A 25775-nucleotide genomic window follows, 5' to 3' on the forward strand; every position below is an offset into this window, starting at 1 on the left:
TTTGTGAAATAATTGACTTGGATAAAAATGAGGAGAGGTGGGTAACTGAGTTTGCAGATAAAGATTGGTAGAGTCGTTGGCAGTGCAGAGGGCTGTCAAAGAAAATAGCAAAGTACAGGTTAGTTATAGATACGGGTGAGAAAATGGTAGGTGGAGCTAAATCAAGCAAATATGAGGTGTTGCTCTTTGGGAGGCCTAATGTAAGGGGAAATTATAATGTCAGGCCCCTTAACACATAATGATCCAGGGGTCCGAGTCCATAGCTCTCAAAATGGCTGTGCAAGTAGTTAAGATGGTAAAGAAGGCACATGGCATGCTTGCCTTCATTGGTCGAGACAATGCATACAAGAGGCTGGAATTCATGATGCAGCTATGTAAGACAGTTATTAGGCTGCACCTGGAGTATTGTGTGCAATTCTGGTTGCCCCATTACCGAAAGGATGTGGAGACCTTGGAAAGGGTGCAGAAGAGGTTTACCTGGATGCTGCCACTGGAGAGGGTATGAGCTATGTGAGAGTGAAGTTGGACAAAGTTTGGTTGGTATCTCGAGCATTGAAGGACACCTGACGGAGAGGCATTGTTTTTCCACAGGGCAGACATGTCAAGTACAAGAGGGCATGTGGTTAAGATTAGAGAAGGAAATGTGCAGGACAATTTTTTTTTACATGGAGTATGGTAGATATTTGGAAAAAGCTGTGGTGGAAACAGATATGATCGTGGCATTTCAGAGAACATTAGATACATGTTTATACAGAAGTGGAGGAATTTGGATCATATACAGACAGAATTAATTTTGCATTGTGTGGAACAGACATTGTAGCAAAAAAAGGAATAAGTGCACCAAGAACAGATTCAAAGTTAGTAGCATAATTAGAGTTATAAAATTAAAATGAGAGGTTGGGCAGGGTAGGACTTTATTTTTTAAAGTGTAAAAAAACTGAATGGTGGCCATGTACAAGTGTATAAAATCGTGAGGAGGAATAGATTAGTCAACACAATCTGTTTTTCATTGAAGGGATGCTCAAAACTAAAGGGCATCGGTTTAAGGTGAGAGGAAAAAGATTTAAAAGGAGCAAGAGGGTTGTGAGTAAACAGAATGAGCTGCCAGATAAGGTGGTTGAGGCAGATATGGCATTTAAAAGATTGTTGGATGGGATTGTGGAAAAGAGGTTGTTGGAGGGGGATATGGGACTAGATTGGTGGGCAAAATGGTCAGCATGGAGTAGATGCGCCAAAGAGCCTGTTTACATGCTGTATTACTTAGTGACTCTAAGTGAAGTTTCCAACTTAAATTTGTGCTCGATCAATGATTATACAGCCTGGAAAGAGGAGATAACCATGACATCTGAGGACAAACAGTTGATTGATGGCAGTTTGAATGAAATTAACACTTGGTAGAAGATTATTGATTAAGTCATGTGGAATACAGTAATCTAAGATCGTATTGATTGACCAGAAGGTACAGTTTACAAAGTGGTTCATTAGGCTTTTCTCCCCAGACTGAATGGATTCTTTACACACATCTGAACATACAAAATATGGACGTATCTGACTGCTCAAACGGTGCAAAGCTTGGCAGTATTGTGCTGCAGGGTCACATTGTCTTGCTTGGATGGAGATCTTGAAGTCGTCTGAATTTGTTTATTCCCTTCTAAACCTGTCTAAGTGAAAATAGAAATTTTGCCAAATTGTTTCAGATTATTCCATCATAGTGTAGTCGCCTGCAACACGCTACTAAAGAAATACTAGAGAGCTGAACTCAGAATGCCTTTACTGATTCAAAACCGTGCGCTTAAATCTCCCCTCCTGTGGGCCCATGTGACCCATGGTGCGGACGTGATGTCAGACTGTCCCCGGAAGGTCTGCCCCGAGTGGGTAGTTTGGAACGTGTGTCTGCCCTCAGCTCCCGATGGCAGTTCGAGTCCCGTGTATGTGGACTACTACCTCCCCCCCCCCCCCCCACAGAGACGTTCATCGGGGGAGTGGAGCCCCCAGTCCGTGTGGTTTGCCTGGGTGGCCGGCCCCGCTGGCGCGGTGTGGGTACGCTCACTGGTTGCTCAATGCCCAAGTACACCAGTTTGAGGCGGTCCACTGTAAAAGCCTCTTCCCGGCCACCTACCTCCACGACACACGTGGTTCCATTGTGCCGGATCACCTTGAAGGGTCAGTCCCTCATACGGCCGCAGTAGAGGTGACCTTCTTGCCCCTGCGAATAAAAACATACTCAGTCTCGGAGGTCTTTAGGGGTGAAGGATGGCGTGTGACCATGCCTGGAGGTAGGGACCGGTGCCAGGGTCCCAACCTTGTTTCGCAGCCTCGTTACCACCGCTGCTGGAGTTTCCTTGGGCCTCTGGTATGAACTTGCCCAGGACCATCAGGGGGCGCCATAGACCAATTCCGCCGAGGAGGGGTCCAGGTCCTCCTTGTGGGCTGTACGAATGCCCAGTAGGACCCAGGGAAGCTCATCTGTCCAGTTGGGGCCCCTGAGGCACGCCATCAGGACCGACGAGATGCTGGTGGAATCGCTCTACCAAACCGTAGGACTGGGTATGGTATGCTGTCATGTGATGCAGCTGGTTGTCCAGGAGCTGCGCCAGTGCTGTCCACAGACCAGACGTGACCTGCGCCTCTCTGTCGGAGGTGATGTCTGTTGGGAGGTCGAATCTGGTGATCCAGTTTGCAATCAGCATCCTGGCGCAGGACTTAGTGGACGTGTCTGTGAGCGGTACAGCTTCTGGCCATCTGGTGAACATGGTAAAGATATACCTGATGCCCTGGGAGACTGGCAGGGGGCCAACGATGTTCACGATGTTGGAACCTCGTGTGTGTTGGCTGGAACTGCTGGAGGGGAGCCTTCACTTGTTGCTGGACTTTGGAGGTCTGGCGGTGTACGCAGGTCCTGGCCCAGTGTCCGACCTGTTTGCGCAAACCGTGCCAGACGAATCTGTCTGCTACCAGCTTGATGGACGCCCAGATGGACGGGTGGGCCAGGTCGTGCAGCATGTCGAACACCCAGCACCTTGATGCTGCTGGTACCATGGGTCGGGGTTTGCTGATAGACACGTCGTACAGGAGTCCATCCGCTGCCAGGCCGATGGAAACATCCTCCAACTGGAGCCCCGAAACGGTGGTGTGGTAAGCTGGGATCTCGGTGTCCGACCGTTGTGCTTCCGCCAGTGCTGCGTAGTCTATTCCTGAGGACGATATGCCTACTGAGTGGAGGGAGGGGCGAGACAGTGTGTCGGTGACGACATTGTTCTTCCCTGCGATGTGGCGGACGTCCGTGGTGAATTCTGAAATAAAGGACAGGTGCCTGTGCTGCAGAGCTGACCATGGGTCCGATACCTTGGCCAGTGCGAAGGTGAGGGGCTTGTGGTCCATATACATGGTAAACCCCTTCCCTCGAGGAAGTACCGGAAATGCCGGACAGCTGGGTAGAGCGCTAACAACTCTCTGTCGAAAGCACTGTACCTCACCTCTGGTGGCCGTAGGTGCCGGCTGAAGAAAGTGAGTGGTTGCCACTGGTCCTCGACGAGCTGCTCCAGGACTCTGTCGACTGTGAGTGCCGTGGGTACATCGACTCTTGGGTGCACTAGGAGGACCGCCTTTGCCAGCCCCTCCTTGGTCTGCTCGAACGCCACCGTGGACTCCGTGTCCCATGCCGCTTCTTTGGCCTTGCCGGCCATCAGACTGAACAAGGATCCCATAATGTGTGCCGCCACCAGCACGAACCGATGATAAAAGTTGACCATCCCTACGAACTCCTGCAGGCCCTTGACCGTGCTGGGCTTGGGGAACTGGCGGATGGCCTGGAGCTTGTCCGGTGGGGAACTGCACCATGTCGGTTGACTCTGTGGCCCGAGAATTCGATCTCTGTCAGCCTGAACTGGCCCTTTGCCAGATTGATTGCCAGTCTGTGGTCGCTCACGCGTTGGCAGAGCTGGCGCAAATGTGCCACGTGCTCTTGGTGCGAACTGCTGGCCACCAGGATATTGTCCAAGTAAATGAAAATGAAATCCAGGCCATGTCCCACCGAGTCCATGAGCCTTTAGAAAGTTTGGGCTGCATTCTTGAGACCGAAAAGCATCCTCAGGATTTCGAACAAGCTGAACGGGGTGATGAGGGCTGTCTTGGGCACGTCGTCGGGGTGCACTGGGATCTGATGGTGTCCCCTGGACATGTCGATTTTCGAGAAGATGGTCGTTCCGTGCAGGTGTGCCGAGAAGTCCTGGATGTGGGGTACCGGGTATCTGTCAGCGGTTGTGGCGTTGTTGAGCTTCTGTAGTCTCCGCAGGGGCTCCATCCTCCTGCGGACTTGGGCACCATGTGCAGCGGGGATGCCCACGGGCTGTCTGAGTGGCGTACGATTCCCATCTCTTCCATCTTACGGAACTCCTCCTTGGCAAGGTGGAGCTTGTCGGGTGGGAGCCTGTGAGCTCGGGTGTGCAGAGGCGGTCCTTGCGTGGGGATGTGGTGCTGCACGCCGTGCTTGGGGTTGGCCGTGGAGAACTGCGGGGTGACTATGGAGGGTAATTCTGCCTACACCCTGGTGAATTTGTTACCCGAGAGGATCACGGAATCCAGGTGGAGGGCCGGTAGCTTGGCTTCTCCGAGCTGGAAAGTCTGGAACGTCTCGGCGTGGACCCAACCGCCAGCCTTTTAGGTCGATTAGGAGGCAGTTGGCGCGTAGGAAATCTGCCCCTAGCAGTGGCTGTGACACTGCTGCCAATGTGAAAGTCCAAGTGAAACGGCTGGACTCGAAATGCAGTGAGATAGTTGGCGGGCCGTATGTCCGAATACTGGTGCCATTTGTGGCGGTGAGTTTGGGGCCTGGGACTGTGTTATGAGTGTCCATGTTCGAGGGGGGGAGTACGCTGACTTCAGCCCCGGTGTCTACCAGGAAGTGCCGTCTGGAGTGTCAGTCCCAGAGGTACAAGAGGCTGTCTTGGTGGCCAGCCGTCGTAGCCATTAGCGACGGCTGGCTCCAGCGTTTCCCGGAAAAACCTCGAGCGGGTAGTTCCGAACGTGCTACCGAGTGTCTGCCCGCGGCTCCCGATGGTGGTTCGAGTCCCTTGTATGCGGGCCACCACAATAGATCAAAATGGGGTAATTGAAATAGAAACCTCAATGTAAGCTACTTGGTGGTTCAATCTGGTAAAGAGATTATGACTGGTGAATGAAAACCACTGTTAAGAAAATCTGTTCAGTCTGGGGAAAAAAGCCTAATGAACCACTTTGTAAACTGTACCTTCTGGTCAATCAATACGATCTTGGATTATTGTATTCCGCATGACTTAATCACTAATCTTCTACCAAGTGTTAATTTCATTCAAACTGCCATCAATCAACTGTTTGACCTCAGATGCCATGGTTATCTCCTCTTTCCAGGCTGTATAATCATCGATCAAGCACAAATTTATCAAGACTTGTAGAAATACGGACAGTTAAACTTGCATAACTTCACATTGAAAACAGCTGTAAGAGCACATTAAATTTCTAAACAAAAATGTCACCTGAAAGCTGACAAGTTATTCCATGCATCTGTCTTGCCAAAGGTACTAAGAATTCTTGTATTTCTGGCATAACTTTAAAGAATGTTTGTATTCTTCACGGTCTCTGCCATTCTTTGAACTTATCAAATGTGTGTAGAGGGGGAGCTTGCTACATGGACAACAACTTGCTCTCCATATTGTACTGTCAGGCTTGCGTATCCAGACAGCTAGAACGCAATATCCATGGTCAACCCTGACCGGCGGAGACCTCACTCCCTTTAATGCTCTGTGTAGCATTAAAATGAATACAAGGTCTATCAAATAACACAACAAGTAATTCAAATGAGCAGCCGATCCACACGGATGAGAGTGATAGGCATTCTTGTACCCTTAATTCTAACTCATTCTGAATCGAAGCTTTATGAACCATTAAAAAATGTTGAGGGCGACAGAAAAGACCTCAAGACTCTAGCAGCCTACAGGAGTTCTAGTGGAGTTTCTATGTTCTCCTTTTGACCAGGTGCTGCCATGTACCTAAGGTGGGTAGGTTGATAGCTTATTTGGCCATTGTACGTGTCCCTGATATTAGGTGAGTATTAGAATCTAAGTGAGGTTGATGGGGATGTAGCGAGAATTTGGGGTAAGTTAGTGAGGGAATGGGATTGCTCTTAGGAGTTAGTATCAGATTATTGGGCTAAAATGGCCTTCTATGGCAAAATGGAATACAGTAAATATGACAGAGTTTGGAGAATTAACAGCTTGTGTTTTGATTGCAAATAGGTCCTTTGGATCTGGTGGAAGCCTCAGAACAGGGCGGATGCCCTACGCCAGGCTGTAAAGGCATCGGCCACATAAAAGGAGTAAAACATTCTGGCCACCACAGGTAAAAGAGCAGTGTTTGAAAAAGATGCATTTTGTTCTTGCGTTCAGAGTTGAATTTGGTACTACAGTATCTTTTAATTAGTTTTATGGAGCTCCGGATATCTGAACATAAAATACAGGCAGACATTCCAGTGCATTCTGTCTTTAGGTCTGCTGTTAAACCGAGGCTCTGGCTGAAAGTGAAAGATCCCTTGTCACTCTCTTCCAGACAAAGTACAGCATTTGAGTAGCTTGTTTTTAACTCAAACAGCAGCTCTGAAACAAGTTACCTGGTTGTTAGCTCAGTACTGGTTTTGAGAGCTCCCTGCTTACACTGAGTTGTATTTTCTGCATTGACTGTATTGGACTGGTCATTAATCACTTCTGATGCCCCAGGGTTGTGGAAGCTTTGATGGAGATGGAAGATTTTCTGGAGTGTGTTCATAACCCATCTTCTATATGTCTTGAATATATTGTCTAGACAAAGTGTTTCTTTTTATCAGTGACATACACATTTAATGGGCTGCATTGTGCTCCCAGGGATTCACAACCTGGGCTCCATTTTCCCTTTTTCTCCTTTTTTCTTATTGGGGGGGGGGGGGTGTGTGTGTGTGTGTGTGTGTGTGTGTCAGTCAAATCTTTTAACTTGTCATGAATAACCCTGGGTTACAAATCACCTGACATCAACAATTCTAACTTTACTCAAATTTCCAACATAGAGACATTGAAAACCTACAGCACTATACAGGCCCTTCGGCCCACAAAGTTCTGCCAAACGTGTTCCTACCTTAGAAATTACTAGGCTTACCCATAGCCCTCTATTTTTCTAAGCTCCATGTACCTATCCAATTGTCTCTTAACCTATTGTATCCACCTCCACTACCGTTGACAGCAGCCCATTCCACGCACTCAGCACTCTCTGCGTTTTAAAAAAAAAAGACTTACCCCTGACATCTCCCCAGCATTTTAAACCTGTGTCCTCTTGTGGCAACCATTTCAGCCCTGGGAAAAAACCTCTGACTATCCACATGATCAATGCCTCTTATCATCTTATATACCTCTCTCGGGTCACCTCTCATCCTGATTAAATGTTTGTCGAGCAATATGATATGAGTAGCTATAGAGAATGGGCATTTCTGACTGCTCAACAATGGAGCCTTGAATAACCCAAGCAGTGTTTGTCAAATCAGAATCAAGTTTATTATCACCGGCACGTGATGTGAAATTTGTTAACTTAGCCACAGCAGTTCAATGCAATACATAATAAAGAAGAGGAAAAAAACAATAAAATAAAAATAGTAATAATAATAATACAGTATATGTATATTGAAAAGATTTAAGGTGTAAAAAAAGCAGAAATACTATATATTTCAAAAAAAAGTGAGGTAGTGTCCAAGGGTTCAATGTCCATTTAGGAATCGGATGGCAGAGGAGAAGAAGCTGTTCCTGAATCGCTGAGTGTGTGCCTTCAGGTTTCTGTACCTCCTTCCTGATGGTAACAGTGAGAAAAGGGCATGTCCTGGATGCTGGAGGTGCTTAATAATGGACGCTACCTTTCTGAGACACCGCTCCCTAAAGATGTCCTGGGTACTTTGTAGGCTAATATCCAAGATGGAGCTGACTAGATTTACAACCCTCTACAGCTTCTTTCAGTCCTGTGCAGTAGCCCCTCCGTACCAGACAGTGATGCAGCCTGTCCGAATGCTCTCCCCAGTGCATCTACAGAAGTTTTTGAGTGTATTTGTTGACATGCCAAATCTCTTCAAACTCCTAATAAGGTATAGCTGCTGTCTTGCCTTCTCTATAAGTACATCAATATGTTGGGACCAGGTTAGATCCTCAGAGATCCTGACACCAAGGAGCTTGAAACTGCTCACTCTTTCCACTTCTGATCCCTCTGAGGATTGGTATGTATTCCTTTGTTTTAAACTTCCTGAAGTCCACAATCAGCTCTTTCATCTTACTGACGTTGAGTGCCAGGATATTGCGCAACACCACTCCACCAGTTGGCATATCTCACTCCTGTACACCCTCTCATCACCAGCTGAGATTCTACCAACGATGGTTGTATCATCAGCAAATTTATAGATGGTATTTGAGCTATGCCTAGCCACATAGTCATGTGTATACAAAGAGTAGAGCAGTGGGCTAAGAACACACCCCTAGGGTGTGCTAGTGTTGATCATCAGCGAGGAGGATATGTCATCAACAATCCGCACATGTTGTGTTCTTCCAGTTCGGAAGATCCAAATTGCAGAGCGAGTTACAGAGGCCCAGGTTCCTCAACTTCTCAATCAAGATTGTGGGAATGATGGTGTTAAATACTGAGCTATAGCCGATGAACAGCATCCTGATGTAGGTGTTTGTGTTGTCTAGGTGGTCTAAAGCTGTGTGCAGAGCCATTGAGATTGTGTCTGCCATTGACCTATTGTGGCGATAGGCAAATTGCATTGAGTCCAGGTCCTTGCTGAGGCAGGGGTTCAGTCCAGTCATGCCCAGCTTCTCAAAACATTTCATCACTATTAATATGAATGCTTCTGGGTGATGGTCATTAAGGCAGCCCACATTATTCTTCTTAGGCACTGGTATAATTGTTGCCTTTTTGAAGCAAGTGGGAACTTCCGCCCATAGCAGTGAGAGGTTGAAAATGTCCTTGAATACTCCCACCAGTTGGTTGGCACAGGTTTTCAGAGCCTTACCAGGTACTCCATCAGGGCCTTCCGCCTTAAAGACAGCCTAACATTGGCCTCTGAGACAGAGGTCACAGGATCATCAAGTGCAGCAGAGATCTTCACAGCTGTAGCTGTGTTCTCCCTTTCAAAGCGGGAATGAAAATTAGGAAAATTGACCAGGATATCTTGAACTAAGCTATTGGTTATTACTTTAAAACCCACTTATAAATAAACACAGGAAACTAAAGCAAAATAATGAAACAGACTGTTTCCCATTGCCTCCTAGCCTGAAGGCTTTGAATATTGAAATTTCTCATTGAAACCAGTGGGTCTTGCATCCTTTGCCAGTTCTGTCTAGCACAGGATCGAAGGTGATTTCCTCATTATTATGTTGGGGGAATCTGAGCTAGATTCTTGTAGCATCTTTGGATCCCACTGATGTGGAACATTAGCTTACAGCTGTCCCATCTCTGAAATGGGATTTGACATCATAATACAGTGGATTCTGGTTAATTGGGCCTTCAGTTAACTGAGGCAACTGCTTATTTGAGATAACTGTTAAAAATACAAAAAACTAATCGAGAAATTACCTTCATTTATTTGGGACACTATGCCTTTTAATTGGGGTAGGAGACTTGCTAAACAGTTTCTAACTAAAACACAAGATCATGAAATTGGAGCAGGAGTAGGCCATTTGGCCTGTCGAGCCTGCTTTGCTATTCAATTAAGATCTTGGCTGAATTGGTCATGAACTCATCGCTGCCTTTTTCCCATAACCCTTAATGCAAAAATCTATCCAACCTTGTCCTAAATATATTTAGTACTGCACCGTGCTTAGAACGAACAGATTTTAACCTCAGTTGCATGTATTTGTGTTCAAAAAGCAGCAAATTTTGTCACTGATAGTTGGTGACAAAAAAGCAGTAAGACAATCCAGAGCTGTTTTGCTCACTTCAGTTTCAGCCATTGAGGCTTTAATGAAATGATTTCACTACTTCAGCAAATTGGGAGCTATGAAGAATTTGAAGCTATCGACAATTGTCTTCATAGTTACAATGAAAATGAAGACTTGGAGGATGCAATTGTCAAGGTAGACCTAGGTGTCTGCACTGATTTTAATTCACAGTCAGTCAAAAGAACATGGCAGTGTATTATCAATAACTATTAGGAATTAATACAGTATTATAGTACTGTAGTAGTATTTGTAGTTTTCTAATTAGTTCTGTATTTCATTTAAACATAATTTGTTACTCAGTTAAACTGTAGTTTGTCTTTCTTTATACCTTTTCAATTATTTCTATGAAACTTCAGCTAATGGTGCAGCCACTTAAATGGACCAAATATACTGGTGCCGATGTATCTCAATTACTCGGAATCCACTGTATTGTTTTTATCAAGAGTGTAGAGTGATTTGCCTACTCTTGTTAATTAATTTTAAGCCAATAAGATAACCATTGGAATTGATAACTTTGTTATTTGCCACATTAAGTATAAGCTGTAAATCAAAATTCTGAGGAAAATTGTTTGCTATTATTTTACTTTTCATCATGATAGGACTTCCCATATACATTTTGAAATTGATCATGTGTGCATAAGAATTTTTTTTTTAAAATGAAAGCCTAACCCATACAGTACCACTGACATGAATGGCTAAAGCTGTTGTGCTAACTTGTATCTTGCAGACTCTGGCTGCCATAATTTTATAAAACTGAAGTTCTTTTCTGCAGTTGTTGGAAGTGGTATTGTTAATTACAAATTTCCATGTTTGTGTAATAAAGCAAGTACTTCATCTTCACCAAGGGATAAATTGCTGATCAGTTTACATCAGAGAGATTAGATAGATATCTGGCTGGGATTGTTCACATTCTCGTACCTTGATTGTTGGATAGCTTGACAGTGAATTAGAAAATAACTGCTATGTTGTCCTTTCACAGACTTGTACCATCCTTGGTACTGTATTAGAATAAGAAGTATATGCAATGCTCAAGATAATCTAAGCTTCCTAAGCTCCGGAACCTGGGTCTCAGCACTCAGATCTGCAGCTGGATCTTTAACTTCCTCACAGACAGGACCCAGGCTGTAAAAATAGGGAACAAGCTCTCCTCTACAATCACTCTGAGCACCGGTGCCCCACAAGGCTGTGTACTCAGCCCCCTGCTGTACTCACTGTACACCCTTGATTGTGTAGCCAAGTTTCCATCGAACTCAATATATAAGTTTGCTGATGACACCACAATTGTAGGCCGTATCTTGGGTAATGATGAGTCTGAGTACAGAAAGGAGATTAAGAACCTGGTGGCATGGTGCGAAGACAATAACCTATCCCTCAACGTTAGCAAGACGAAGGAATTGGTTGCTGATTTCAGAAGAAGTAGCGGACCGCACGACCCCATCTACGTCGGTGGTGCGCAGGTGGAACAGGTCAAAAGCTTTAAGTTCCTCGGGGTGAATATCACAAATGACCTGACTTGGTCTAACCAAACAGAGTCCACTGCCAAGAAGGCCCACCAGCGCCTTTACTTCCTGAGAAAGCTGAAGAAATTTGGCCTGTCCCCTAAAACCCTTACTAATTTTTATAGATACACCTTCCAAATATCCGGACCTGACTTGCACTACCTTACTTTCCTTTTTCTATTTTCTAATTATGATTTATAATTTAATTTTTTATTATATTTACTTCGATTTGTACTCCAGGGAGTGCGAAACGCAGAAACAAATATCACTGTGATGATTGTACGCTCTAGTATCAATTGTTTGGTGACAATAAAGTAAATAATCATAAGAACAAAGTAAACTCGGGCTACTTGGCATAGTTAGCTGTTGCATCATTCAATACAGCCATGACTGATTCAATCGTGGCTGCAACACCACTTCCATATTTTCTTCTCGGGGTCTATTCAATGTATTGTCTCTGCTTTAATTTGACACCCTCAGATCTCCTCTGATAGAGGCTGCAAGATGGTCACTCCTCTTCAAGAGAAGGAATTCCTTTTCACCTCTGTCTTTAGTAGGTGACCCCTATATTTTGAAACACTGCACCCCATTTCTAGATACTTCCCACTGGGGGGGAAAAAGGTCCTCTCTGAACCTACCCTGTCAAACTATCTCAGAATTTTGTTTTCTTGAGTTACAGCGTGGAATAGGCCCTTCCAGCCCTTCGAGTTGGGCCACTCAGCAATCCCCCAATTTTAACCCTAGCCTAATCATGAGACAATTTCCAGTGACCAATTACTCTACCAATCGGTACGTTTTTGGACTGTGGGAGGAAACTGGAGCAGCCAGAGGAAACCCACGCGGTCCTGGGGAGAACGTACAAATCCTTACAGACAGTGGCAAGTATTGAACCCAGGCTCTGGTACTATAAAGCGTTGTGCTAGCCACTATGTTTCTGTGCCGCACGTTAAAATAAAATCAACATCTCATTCTTCTAAACTGCCATTAGTATAGGCTTAACTGTTCAGAGTAAAAGATCTGTAGACCATGATGGAGGCAACAGTCCAGGCATAAGACTACGGCTAAAGGTCTTCCCTCAGCTTTCCCACCCTGAGTACCTAGTCATTGACCAGGATATATTCAATAATGGAATGTTATCAATGGTGTTACAATTGAACTGCTCAGTGAAAGGGGTACCTGTGCAGCTGTATGTCGCAAGTGTAAATTGCAGCATGCTCCTTGGATTTTGGAAGGCGAGCAGGCTATAATTAGCCTTGAAGTTGCCCAACTGGGTATTCTGATGTCTTTCGACTGTTGCTTCAAATAATGAAAGAAACAAGTAGCAAGCTACTGCTTCCGCTGCGACTGATCCGATTTTAGCTGAGCACATTATCGTCATGCGCATCAGTGGCTACTTGGGACTCTTCCTGAATTTTTCCTCCACTATCTTCAGAGTTGCTGCAATATTAATCTTCGATGTTATCACCTGAGGATGAAGTTCTCTATATCGTGCACAGTAATACAAAGTATTTACTTTGTTCAAAAGGGATTTTGTTCCCTTTCCTCTGACTTAAAATTAGGTACGATATTCACAATGGGCAGAATATATTCTTACTGGTCTAAGGAGTGAAGTAATACAGAATAACATATGAGAGACAAACATCATTTTGTATGTCTTCAAGGAATTAATGCTTTCAAAACGATGAACAAATTTAAAGCTGCTTTAGTTTTCTATGTACATAGGTAATATTTGATTAAAATTGAATGAATCCAATCCGCAAATATTTTCAGGGGTATAATTATGTAAAGTTACCAGTCCAGGCTATAAATTTATATTTACATTATTCTGTGGGGAATCTCTTATAGTCTTTTTTTTTAAAAGTGCAGATTGTAAGCAGATTTGCATTATCTATGGGATTTTTTAACTTTGAAACTGTATCAAAAATGTAGAAATGTACAAGATGCGGGTGAGGCCATATTTGGAATATTATGTTCAGTTTTGGTCACCTCCCATAAGAAAGATGCTATTCAGCTGAAAAGATGCTGTTAAGGTGGAGAGAATGCAGAGAAAATTTGAGAATGTTCTTGGGACTCAAGGGACGGAGATATAGAGGGAGATTAAACAGCCTGGGAATTTTTTCATTACAGCATAGGAGAATAGGGTTGGTGGGGTGGATCAAAAGGTCGCAATCAAAAGTGGTGTAAGGTGCTCCTTCCCTCCAGTAGCCTGCAGGTCACTCTTGGGCAAGGTGTAGCACCTGCTTAGCCCCCAATCAGGGTCAGGTGGAGCCATGGGAGCAGGTGGTGGGTGGTCATATGAGCAGCTGGTGCATATCACAAGTCCTGGTTATGTAACCACTGACGCCAGGCAGACAATCTTTAAAGAGTATTGATGATGGCTGGGGTCACTTGTCTTGTAAAGACACTGCCCAGAGGAAGGCAATGGCAAACCACTCCTATAGAAAAATTTGCCAAGAACGATCATAGTCCTGGAACCATGATCGGCCAAGTCATACGACATGGTGGTGATGATGTAGGAGAATGGGGAGTGGGGGGGGGGGAGGTCAGTGCAGTCTTTTTCCATTGGTTGGGGGAAATCAAGAATTAGTGGGCACAGATTGAAAGTGAGAGGGATATGGGGCAAATGTAGGCAGATAGGGCCAACTTTGCTGGGAGTTTTGGTCAACATGGACCAGTCAGGCTTTCTGTACTGTATGACTAAGAAGCTATAACTGCCTACAGAGTGGAACACATCTTAGAATAATTCCTTTCAAAAAGTTTACTATATAGCCTTACACAAGGAAATCTGCAGATGCTGGAAATTCAAGCAACACACACAAAATGCTGGTGGAACGCAGCAGGCCAAGCAGCATCTATAGGGAGAAGCGCTGTTGACGTTTCTGGCCGAGACTAACTGAAAAGAAAGATAGTAAGAGATTTGAAAGTAGGAGGGGAAGGGGGAAATGCGAAATGATAGGAGAAAATTGGAGGGGGTGGGGTGAAGCTGAGAGCTGGAAAGGTGATTGGCAAAAGGGATACAGGGCTGGAGAAGGGAAAGGAACATGGGACGGGAGGCCTCGGGAGAAAGAAAGGGGGAGGGGAGCACCAGAGGGAGATGGAGAACGGGCAGAGAGATGGGCAGAGAGAGAGGGGAAAAAACTAAATATATCAGGGATGGGGTAAGGAGGGGAGGAGGGGCATTAACAGAAGTTAGAGAAGTCAATGTTCATGCCATCAGGTTGGAGGCTACCCAGCCAGTACACAAGGTGTTGTTCCTCCAACCTGAGTGTGGCTTCATCTTGACAGTAGAGGAGGCCATGGATAGACATATCAGAATGGGAATGGGACATGGAATTAAAATGTAGCCTTATATAGCCTTAGTTTTATTTGCACATCTATTGAAAAGGAAAACAAATGTTAATGGGGCAATGTAAATGATCAATTGAACTGCATGGTGATTAAAGCAATATCATCCCAAAAAATATATAAAAATGCATGTATACTACTTTAATTTTTGGAGCACACTCATGATTTTGATTTAGTTTGGACTATTTACAGTAGGAAAATTAATGTAATTTGATACATTGACTTGGGAAAATAAAAAAGATAAATGGCAGTTCTGAAGCTGTGGTGTGAAGCTGAGTTCTATGCGCAACTGAGGTTAATTGGCAAGTTCAAGAGGGTGGTAATATCAATCAAGTGAAGATCCAGAACATCAGATCTTTACTGGTAGGAGAGTAAATAAAAATTAGATATTTCAAGCTACTTTTCCAAACAAATGGGATTCAAACTTTATCAGCAGTTACTAGGCTATGTACACAGTAGCCCCGGGGTTGCATTGTAATAAGGGAACATGGTTTAAGCAAGAAGAATTGTTTGGGAGAAAATATAATTTGCTGTCAGAAGCCGGTTTCCTTTAAGGTTGTTCAGATATCTGTGTTGGTATATTAACATCTCCTAGTCTGAATATCTATTACAATAGTGTTAGAAATGGCGGTGCACATGATACCTTCTTCAGATGCCTGAGATTAACAATAGTCTTCAACTGGAATTTCACAAGGCTCCGCAGGACACGCAAGCTTTGGATGGGACGAGACCAAGACAAGCACAAATGAACAGTAGCATGGAAGGCAGCAGATGGCGCTGTTGTATCGGAGATGGCATTTGTGCATCCTGGTAGCCAGGAGCCTTGATTAGACAGGAGCATTAGAAGTTCATATCTTAACTGTATCTCCAAATCATGCTGATTTTGCAAGGAGCACCAGAAGTGCTTCAGCAGGCAATTAAACAATCTCTAAAATTAGTTTTGATAATGTTAGTCAGTTAATGTTGACATTTATATCAATTCCAAGAGCATTAAATCCAGACTTTTAACTCTTGGACTAATGAACTCTTATTTCTGAGGAGAATATTTGTGCTTTATATTTTTGAAAAAAGATTCCTTGATCTACATAGCAGTCTGTTTTCTGTAACCCTTTCCAGAGCTCCACTGTTCCTGTAACTCTTAAGTGTAGTACATAGGACAGCTGAATAAATATAGTTAAACTTAACTATGTGGGATCTTGTTACAGGTTCTGTTTGCTCTGGTGCATAATTTTATGCCAAGATCTTTATTGCCATGGCAATAATTTAGTCAGTCTTACACAAATGAAATACAATTACCTCCATTTATTTATTTATTCATTTTTGCCATACCATTCACCCACAACCTGCCACCTTTCCACCCCTAGCTCCCAGTGTATAACACAGTTTTGTGCTTTTTCAGGTTAAGTTGTGCTGCTCTGCAAATCTGACTAAGTATCTCCTGCTGCAGTTGACACTTGTGCAGATGAACTATTTACTGGATGACTTTGTGACTGCAATGCTCACTGGAGAGTATTATCAGGAGAAATTTCAGACACATTGATCCAGAACACGTCTGTTGCTGGTCACCCAGAAGTTGCTTTACTGCAGCTGTGCAATTTTTAAGTGGTCCCCCTGAACAATTCCCAGCCCTGATGTTGCAAACCCGATGCGGGTAGATCATACCACCAAGGAACACAAACACACAGACACGTTCTTTCTGCCATTTCCTTCACACTCCTCCCAAAAAGATACCAGAACCCCACCCCAAACTCCTCCTCCTGCTGCATCTGTGAATGAATTAATGAATTAATGATCTTTATTGTCATTATACATAGATACAATGAAACTCTGTTTGGCTTCCTCTCAGGCAATTAAATAAAGCAGTAGATAAAAACAAGACAGCAATAGAAAAACAGTATTAAGTAGATAAGTAGCAGAAAATAAGTTGCAGCAGCACTAGAATATCACAGTAATGCACAAAGTGCCGTTAGTGCAAGTATTTGAGTCCTTGTGTGTGCTCACAGTTTCAGTCATTGTTCTGTGGGAGTGGTGTGATGGAGGCCACAGCTCTGGGGTAGAAGCTGTTCTTCAGTCTATTTGTTCTGATTTTTAGTGTCCTGAACCTTTTGCTGGATGCCAGCAGGCCAAACGGAGTGACCGGGGCGTGTGGTGTCTCCGGTTATGCTGATTGCTTTCCTCCTGAGTTTGCTGGAATAGACGGTGTCCAGTCCTGGGATCTCCATCCTGACAATTCGCTGGGCCGCCTTCACCACGCGATGCAGGTCTTGCTGCTCAGCAGCTGTTCAGCTGGCACACCACACTGTGGCGCTGTTGGTCAGGATGGTTTCAGTTGTGCTTCTGTAGAAGTTGAGCAACAGCTTTTGTGGGAGTTTGGCCTGTTTCAGCTTTCTGAGGAAGAAAGACCGCATTGTTGCTGCTGCCTGCACTTGTGCAGGACGTGACTTTCTTGCCTTTGTCATGCCACTAACTTTCTTGTGGACTTGTCAGTTATTTTTTATTTCCCTCTCTAGAGACAAACTCTCTACCAGTATCTACTAAAATTCCACTGACTCTTGCAGCGAGCTCGACTAAATCTCCTCCCTCTCATCAATTTCTCCACCACCATCACATCTGTACTTTCTGCTCTGGAGTTTCTGACGTGATGCCTTTTTTCCAGAAATGAGACATCCCTTCTGCCCTCACACACATTTTCTCCATTCCTCTACCACCTAATCAAGAACCTGTCAACCTCCACTTTGAATCTACCCAATGACTTTGCGCCCACATTCTCCCATGACAGTGAGTTCCACGGATCCACCACCTTCTGGCTAAAGAAAATTCCCCCTCACCTCTACTATAAACGACAGCATCTCATTCTGAGGCTGTGTCCTCTAGTCCTAGACTCTCATACTGTAGGAAACATCCTCTCTACATCCATTCTATCTAGGCTTTTCAATATTCACTAGGTTTCAGTGACATCCCCCTCATTCCTCTAAACTCCAATGAGTACAGGCCCAGAGCCATCAAATCTTCCTTGTACATTAACCCTTTCATTCGTGGAATCATTCTTGCAAACCTCTACTGAACCCTCTCCGATGTTAACACTCTTTTTCTTAGATAAGGGGACCAAAATTGCTCACAATACTTCAAATGCAATTTGACAAATACCTTACAAAACCTCAGCATTACACCCTTGCTCGTATTCTAGTCTCCTCAAAGTGCCTTCCTTCCTTTCGATTCAGCCTGCTAGTACACTTTTGGGGAATCCTGCATGGGGACTCCAAACAGGAGGAAATCTGCAGATGCTGGAAATTCAAACAACAACACACACAAAATGCTGGTGGAACACAACTTCTTCAGTGTAGGCATCAACCAGCATTGCTGTTCTACCAGCATTTTGTGTGTGTTGTTGTTGTTGGGGACTCCAATGACCCTTTGCACTATTGCTTTTGGAATTTTTCTCCCCATTTAGAAAATAATCTCTGCCTTTATTTCTTCTACCAAAGTACATGCCATGCACTTCCCCTGCATTATATTCCATCTGCCACTTCTTTGTACATTCTCTTGATCCAAGTCTTTCTGCAGAATCCTTGGTTCCATATAGCATGAAGAGAAGTGGTCCCAATAACGATGACCACAGAACACCACTTTTCACTGGCAGCCAACCAGAAAAGGCCCCCTTTATACCCACTCTTTACCTCCTGCCAATCAGCCAATGCTCTAACCGTGCTAGTATCTTTCCTGTAATACCATGTGCTCTTATCTTGTTTAAACAGCTTCATATGCAGCACCTTGTCAAAGGCTTTATGAAAATCCAAATAAATAACATCCACTGACTATCCTTTGTCAATCCTGCTTGTTATTTCCTCAGAGTTCCAGTAGGTTTACCAGGCAAGATTTTTCCCTTAAGGAAACCATGTTTGCTTTGACCTATTTTATCATGTGTCTCCAAGTACCCCAAAACCTCATCCTTAATGAAACATCCTTAATGACTCTAACATCTTCCCAACCACTATAGGCTAACTGGCCTATAGTTTCCTTTCTTCTACCTCCCTCCCTTCTTGAAGAATGGAATGACATTTGTAGTTTTCCATTCCTCCGGAACCATTCCAGAGCCTCGTGATTCTTAAAAGATCATTACTAATGCCTCCTCAATCTCTTTAGCCATCTCTTTCAGAACCCTGGGGTGTAGTTCATCTGGTCCAGGTGACTTATCTGCTTTTTACGTACCTACTTTCAGGCTTTTCAGCTTCCCAAGCACCTTCTCCTCCGTACTAGCAACTACACTCACTTCTGCCCCCAGACCCTCTCGAAATTCTGGCACACCGCTAGTGTCTTTCACATTGAATACTGAAGCAAAATACTTGTCTGCTATTTCTTTGTCCCCTATTATTACCTCTTCAGCATCGTTTTACAGCAGTCCATTATTGACTCTCGCTGTTTTTTAAATTTTTATATATCTGATAAGAACTTTTGGTATCTACTTTTATATTAGTTTATTTTATTTATTTTATTCTCCTTATGGCTCTTTCAGTTGCCTCCCATCGGTTTTTAAAAGCTTCTCAATCCTGTCACTTCTCACTTCTTTTCTATATTATTTGCCCTCTAATTTGCTTTTATGTTGTTCCTAACTTGTTAGCCATGGTTGCATGATCCTACCTTTTAGAATAGTTCTTCTTTGGGATGTACTGATCCGGCACCTTCTGAGTTAAGACCATAAGGTATATAAGATATCGAGTCTGCTCCGCCATTTCATCATGGCTGATCCATCTTCCTTCTCAGCCCCAATCTCCTGCCCCCCCCCCCCGTATCCCTTCATGCCCTGACTTATCAAGAATCTATCAACCTCTGATGTAAATATACACAAACATTTGGCCTCCATAGCCACCTGTGGCAACTAATTCACCCACTCTCTAGCTGAAGAAATCCCTCCTCATCTCTATTCTAAAATGATGCCCCTCTATTTTGAGCCTTTTGTCTTCTGGTCCTCAACTCTTCTGCCACAGGAAGCATCCTCTCCACATTCACTCTATCAAGGCCTTTCAACATTTGATAAGTTTCAATTAGGTCACCCCTCATTCTTTTGAATTCCAGTGAATACAGGCCGAGAGCCATCAAACACTGTTCATGTGACAAGCCGTTCAATCCTGGAATCATTTTTGTGAACCTCCTTTGAACCCTCTCCAGTTTCAGCACATCCTTTCTCAGATAAGGGGCCATACTCACTATACTCCAAGTGAGGCCTCACCTGTTCTTTATAATGTCTTAACATTGCATCCTTGATTTTGTACTCCAGGCATCTTGAAATGAATGCTACCATTCATTCTGAAATGAATGATGAAATGGCGGAGCAGACTCTTCACCACTGATTGAACCTGAAAATTAACCTTTAGGGTTAATTCTCTCAAGCACTCCCAAGTCCTTTTGCACCTCAGATTTTTGAATTTTCTCTCCACTTAGGATTGCCTCCAGAAACTCCAGCCATTGCTGATCTATCGTCAACCCTGCTAGTGTCCCCTTCCAATCAACTTTGGCCAGCTTCTCTCTCATGTCTCTGTAATTTCCTTTACTCCATTGTAATACTGATACACCTGACCTTATCTTTTCCCTCTCAAACTGCAGGGTGAATCCTATCATATTAGGATCACACCTCCTCAGTGTTCCTTAACCTTAAGCTCCCTCACCAATCCTGGTTCATTACGCAATGCCCAATCCAGAATTGCCTTTCCCCTAATGGACTCAACCACAAGCTGCTCTTTTTAAAAAAAAGCTATCTCTTAGGCATTCTGCAAATTCCATCTCTTAGGATCCAGTATCAACCTGATTTTCTGTACCTGCATATTGAAATTCTCCGTGGCTATCATAACGTTTCACTTTTTGCACATTCTTTCTATCTACCATTGTAATTTATATCCCATATCCTGGCTACTGCTGTTTATAATTCCCATCGGGGTCTTTTACCCTTGCAGTGTCTTAACTCTGTCCACAAGGATCAGCATCTTCTGATCTATTGTCATCTCTTTCTACGGATTTGTTTGCAATTTTTACCAATAGAGGCACTCCAGCCTCTGCCTCCCTATCTGTGCTTTTGATACAGTGTGTATCCTTGGATGATAAGCTCCCAACTATAATCTTCTTTCAGCCCGGACTCAGTCATGCCCACGGCGTCATATCTGCCAACCTCTAATTATGCTACAAGATCATCTGCCATATTTCGTATGCTGTGTGCATTCAAATATAACACCTTCAGTCCTGCATTCATCATTCCTCTCAGGTTTGTTTTTTGCCCTCTGTTACTCTTCACCTCATCCCACTGACTGCAATTTTGTCCTATCATTTGCCTGTCTGTGGTGGCCAGTGCTATCATGTTTGCTGTTGTGTGTTGGGGCAGCAGGCTGAGGGTAGCAGACACCAACGGAATCAACAAACTCATTTGCAAGGCCAGTGATGTTGTGGGGGTGGAACTGGACTCTCTGACAGTGGTGTCTGAAAAGAGGATGCTGTCCAAGTTGCATGCCATCTTGGACAATGTCTCCCATCCACTCCATAATGTACTGGTTAGGCACAGGAGTACATTCAGCCAGAGACTCATTCCACCGAGATGTAACACTGAGTGTCATAGGAAGTCATTCCTACCTGTGGCCATCAAACTTTACAACTCCTCCCTTGGAATCTCAGACACCCTGAGCCAATAGGCTGGTCCTGGACTTATTTCCACTTGGCATAATTTACTTATTATCATTTAATTATTTCTGGTTTTATTTTGCTATATTTCTACTCTATTCTTGGTTGGTGCAACTGTAACGAAACCCAATTTCCCTCGGGATTAATAGAGTATGTCTGTCTGTCTGTCAATCCTCACAGTCTCACTACACACTGCATCTACTTGTATACCAACTGCCCCATCCTCAGCCCTATCACTCCAGTTCCCATCCTTCAATTCCCACCAGGACCCGTTACCAGTCACATCTTCCTCATTCCCCAATTTCAGGGTATATTCTCTCTGATTGCTCACCCATCCATTCCCACCCACTCCATCCTGTTCCCTGGCACTTTTCCTTGCAAACACAGGAGGTGCAATACTTGTCCTTTCAGCTCACCAGCATTTGGAGACCTAAACAACCCTTCCTGAAGCAGAGATTCATGTGCACCCTTTCTCAGCTCAGCGTCCTCCTCTGCATCAGAGAAAACACGTCAGCGATGTGTTCCCACCCCCTCCCCCCAACCCCATCGCAGAATGTAGACCCAAAACTTTGATGCATCCTTCTTGCTTTTGCAGATGCTGAATCCATTAAGTTCTTTACTCCAGATTCCAGCACTTGCAAACTTGTTTCTCCATGAATAGTATTGCATTGATGGATCAACTGCCCATAGAAAATATGTTAAAGGTGTAGTTCCTGTACAACCAGCAGTATTGAATTCAAGTGAAACTGATAAAAGAAATGAATTTAATCCCCAATTCTCAGAAGTGAATTAACCATGCTTCTAACTCATTGGATCACTGAATTGTATCTTTATAGAGTTTTAAGCTGATTACAGTAAGAAATTTTGGGATTATTAAAGTTTGGCACCTTTCTTTATCATTGCAAAGAGAGGGATTATGCTGTTCACCAGTAAGAAATGGTTTTCCTTTGTAGTGCATTAGGTTGCCCATACTCTGAGATCAACCTCAACAGAGAAAATGTGCTACAGGATCGATTGAATGGAGAAATGCCAGTCTGTAGTCCTGGTATACAAAGGAACAAGAAGGTGGAAGCAGATGGAGTAGAAACGATCCCATGTTCATCTACCATCACATCTCAAGGGTCTGCGATTCTTTTTCATGTTGTTTTGTAGCTGAATGTTTCATACTTAGAACATTTCATTTCACTGAACCTTAGTTAATTGAATTCCTTTTCTGAGAGAATACTAAATCCGTTGGTATTTGAAAGCTCTGAATTATGTGATCTAGGATTGAAAATGGTTCACCTTCAAACAATGTTTACTTTGTATTTTCATTGTTACAGTTCTGGTTTATAGCTTTGTTGTGCTTAACGTTTATTAATTCTGCTTCCTTTTTCCATTATCACTATGTTTCAATTTATTCTGGTTCGTTAACGTGATCTTTGCTCTCCGGCCATTGTTTTCTTAGTGGATCATTTTAATTTTTGCTTAAATTATGCAATTGGCTTATCACCCCTTTGCTTTATGCTATTATTTATTTAAAACTCTTTGAATTAATTTCCTGGGCCTTAATTGAATCAGTTTTTGTGTGGCATGTTCGAGTTTTGCTCCCTCACAATGTGGTTCACCCAGAAGCATATCCATACCTAGCCCAGCCTCTCATCCAATTGTGTAGCTGCCCTACTTCTCCTCCCACATTGTGCTTTTGGCTACTTAATCTGAAATCTTGGTGTTCCTGGAGAAAACATGCATTCTTTACCCACAGTTTATTTGACCAGATTGGACGGTGTTTCCATTTCACTGCAGAGTGCAGATAGCCTTGCACAGAGCCTAACCTTCTTGCTCTGAAACTGGTGTTAGGCGATTCTCTGGAATGGCTCTTCAGATGAGGACATTGCCCAATAAATAGACCTTGAATTGGATGGGTGTACAATATGTTCATTGTAGGTTAGAAGACATAAGAGTTAATCTTGTTGAAACATGTGTAAGGTTTTAAAAAGAACTTCACAGGATGGCTGCTTGGTGGATGTAACCTCTGGCTGGTAAGCTCCCCGAGGATGTGCAGAAAGAGAGGATCCTGGTTGTATGCATGTACAAATCCCTGAAAGTGGAAAGGCATTTTGTGAGGGTAGCTAGCAAAGATTATAGCAGTTGGGGACTCTTAAATAGAAGCCATGGAAGTACATAGAAAGCCTACAGCACAATACAGGCCCTTTTGGCCCACAAAGCTGTGCAGAACATGTCCCTACCTGAGAACTACCTAGGCTTTACCCATAGCTCTCTATTTTTCTAAGCTCTATGTAGCCATCCAGGAGTCTCTTATCAGACCCTATCGTTTCCGCCTCCACCACTGCAGGCAGCCCATTCCACACACTCACCACTCTCTGAATAAAAAAACACCTCTGACATCTCCTTTGTACCTACTTCCAAGCACCTTAAATCTGTGCCCTCTCATGCTAGCCATTTCAGCCTTGGGAAAAAGCCTCTGACTATCTACACGATCAATGCCTCTCATTATCTTGTACACCTCTCATCCTCTGTTGCTCTAAGGAGAAAAGGCTGAGTTCACTCAACCTATTCTCATAAGGCATGCTCCCCAATCCAGGCAACATCCTTGTAAATCTCCTCTGCATCCTTACTATGGTTTCCACATCCTTCCTATAGTAAGGCGGATAGAACTGAACACAGTACCCCAAGTGGGGTCTGACCGGGGTCCTATATAGCTGCAACATTTCCTTTTGGCTCTTAAACTCAATCCCACAATTCATGAAGTCCAATGCACTGTATGCCTTCTTAACCACAGAGTCACCCTGCGCAGCAGCTGCGATTGTCCTATGGACTGGTTTGGGTCACTTGTGTCACCACTGGAATATTGCATCATAACTGTTATTCTTCACCAGCTCGAAAAAGGTGCAGAATTCATTAACTTCCATGGTCCACCGTCCCTATCCTTCAGCCCTTTTCCACTTTCACCTATCCTTTGCAGGTACTTCATCCCCCTTCCCCCCCCAACAACTCACCTTCTCCCTTCACCTGGTCTCCCTTATCACTTTCCAGTGTGTATCCTCCTTCCCTTTCCAGTCCTGATGAAGGGCTTTGGACCAAAACATTGGCTGCTTGCTCCCCTCCATAGACACTGCCTGAATCGCAGAATTTTCTGTGTGGCTCAATTTCCAGCGTCTGCAGAATCTCTTGTATTTATCAACATGAACTAAAATAGGTTTGAGAAATGAAAGATTTTAGTCATGTTCACAGAAGCAGCAAGAGTTGTTCTCCTTGGAGAAAAGAAAAGTTAGAAGATTGGATTGAGCTGCACGATTGGCTTAATAGAGGGAAGCTGTTTTATTAGAAGAACCAGGGTTTTGATCTGCACAACTGCCTTAACTTGCCTTCGCAGGGAAAAAAAATAAGGTTAGATAAGGTTATGACCTGTAATGCGCTGCCTGTAGTGCTGGCAGAAATAATTAATCAGTACCTTCAATAGTAAAATGGAAAGGAACGAGAGAATTATTGTCATGTAACAACGGGGAAATAAGACTGCTGAGATTGCTGTTCTATTTGCTGGGTTAGACTGGGTGTGTGTGCTCTGTAGATTCTGTCAAGGGTCTGAAATTAGACAAGTGCTACCTTTAAAAATTGAGATAAAGAGAAATACTTTGGAGCATTATAGCTCATTGGAATTTTTTTTTACCTTCGTAAGATCTGAACATGTATTTAGGGAATAAAAGAATATGGAGATCGTTCATTGAAGTGTACTTGCTGGCAGAGAAGGCTGAACCTGAGATAATCCACTGCTTCTCCTATTCCGAGTTGCTTTCTGCTCCAGTTCTTTTCAGCTGCCTTTTGTTTTGGTCAAGGATGACTTGCTTCAGCTCTGCTGTGAGTTCTGGGGTGGTTAAGAAAGTAGTGTGGGAACCACAGACTCTTCCACCAGTACTTGAAGGTGCAAGTGAGTTGATAGTTTGTATGATGAAGTATTTTTCCTCCCCCACTGCTTATGTAAGGCTTCCTTGTGCTCCTGGTGCCTGGCCTCAAGTTTCTCAGTGCCAGCCGTTCTTCAGTTTGTGTGGTCTTGGCCCAGATATTCCCAGGAGTTTTCATCTCCACTGGGGCATTGTCTTGGTTGACTTCTATAAAAGGACACTGGAAATATCAAACACATTTTTAAGTCAAAATCATTGCCCTCCTCATGCAATAAATATCAAGGCTCCGTTACCTATGCCTTCCAAAAAAATACTAGAAAGGAATGTGAATTTAATGGGAAGTCATGTTTGATTAACCTTTGAATTAATGGAGAGAGTTGATGAGC

The 25775-nt window shown here is 43.7% G+C and overlaps 1 protein-coding gene across 3 annotated transcripts in view; it reads left to right on the forward strand.

The window, feature by feature from the left end:
• Positions 1-25775, forward strand: part of l3mbtl3 (L3MBTL histone methyl-lysine binding protein 3) — a 158263-nt gene that overhangs the window by 65844 nt on the left and 66644 nt on the right. For all 3 annotated transcript variants that reach the window (XM_059981543.1, XM_059981545.1, XM_059981544.1), the window contains exons 16-17: positions 6273-6375; positions 22441-22608. In XM_059981543.1, coding sequence (XP_059837526.1) covers positions 6273-6375; positions 22441-22608 — 271 coding nt within the window. The remainder of the gene's footprint in view (positions 1-6272; positions 6376-22440; positions 22609-25775) is intronic.

This window comes from Hypanus sabinus, chromosome 10 (genome assembly GCF_030144855.1).
Source record: "Hypanus sabinus isolate sHypSab1 chromosome 10, sHypSab1.hap1, whole genome shotgun sequence".
NCBI lineage: Eukaryota > Metazoa > Chordata > Chondrichthyes > Myliobatiformes > Dasyatidae > Hypanus > Hypanus sabinus.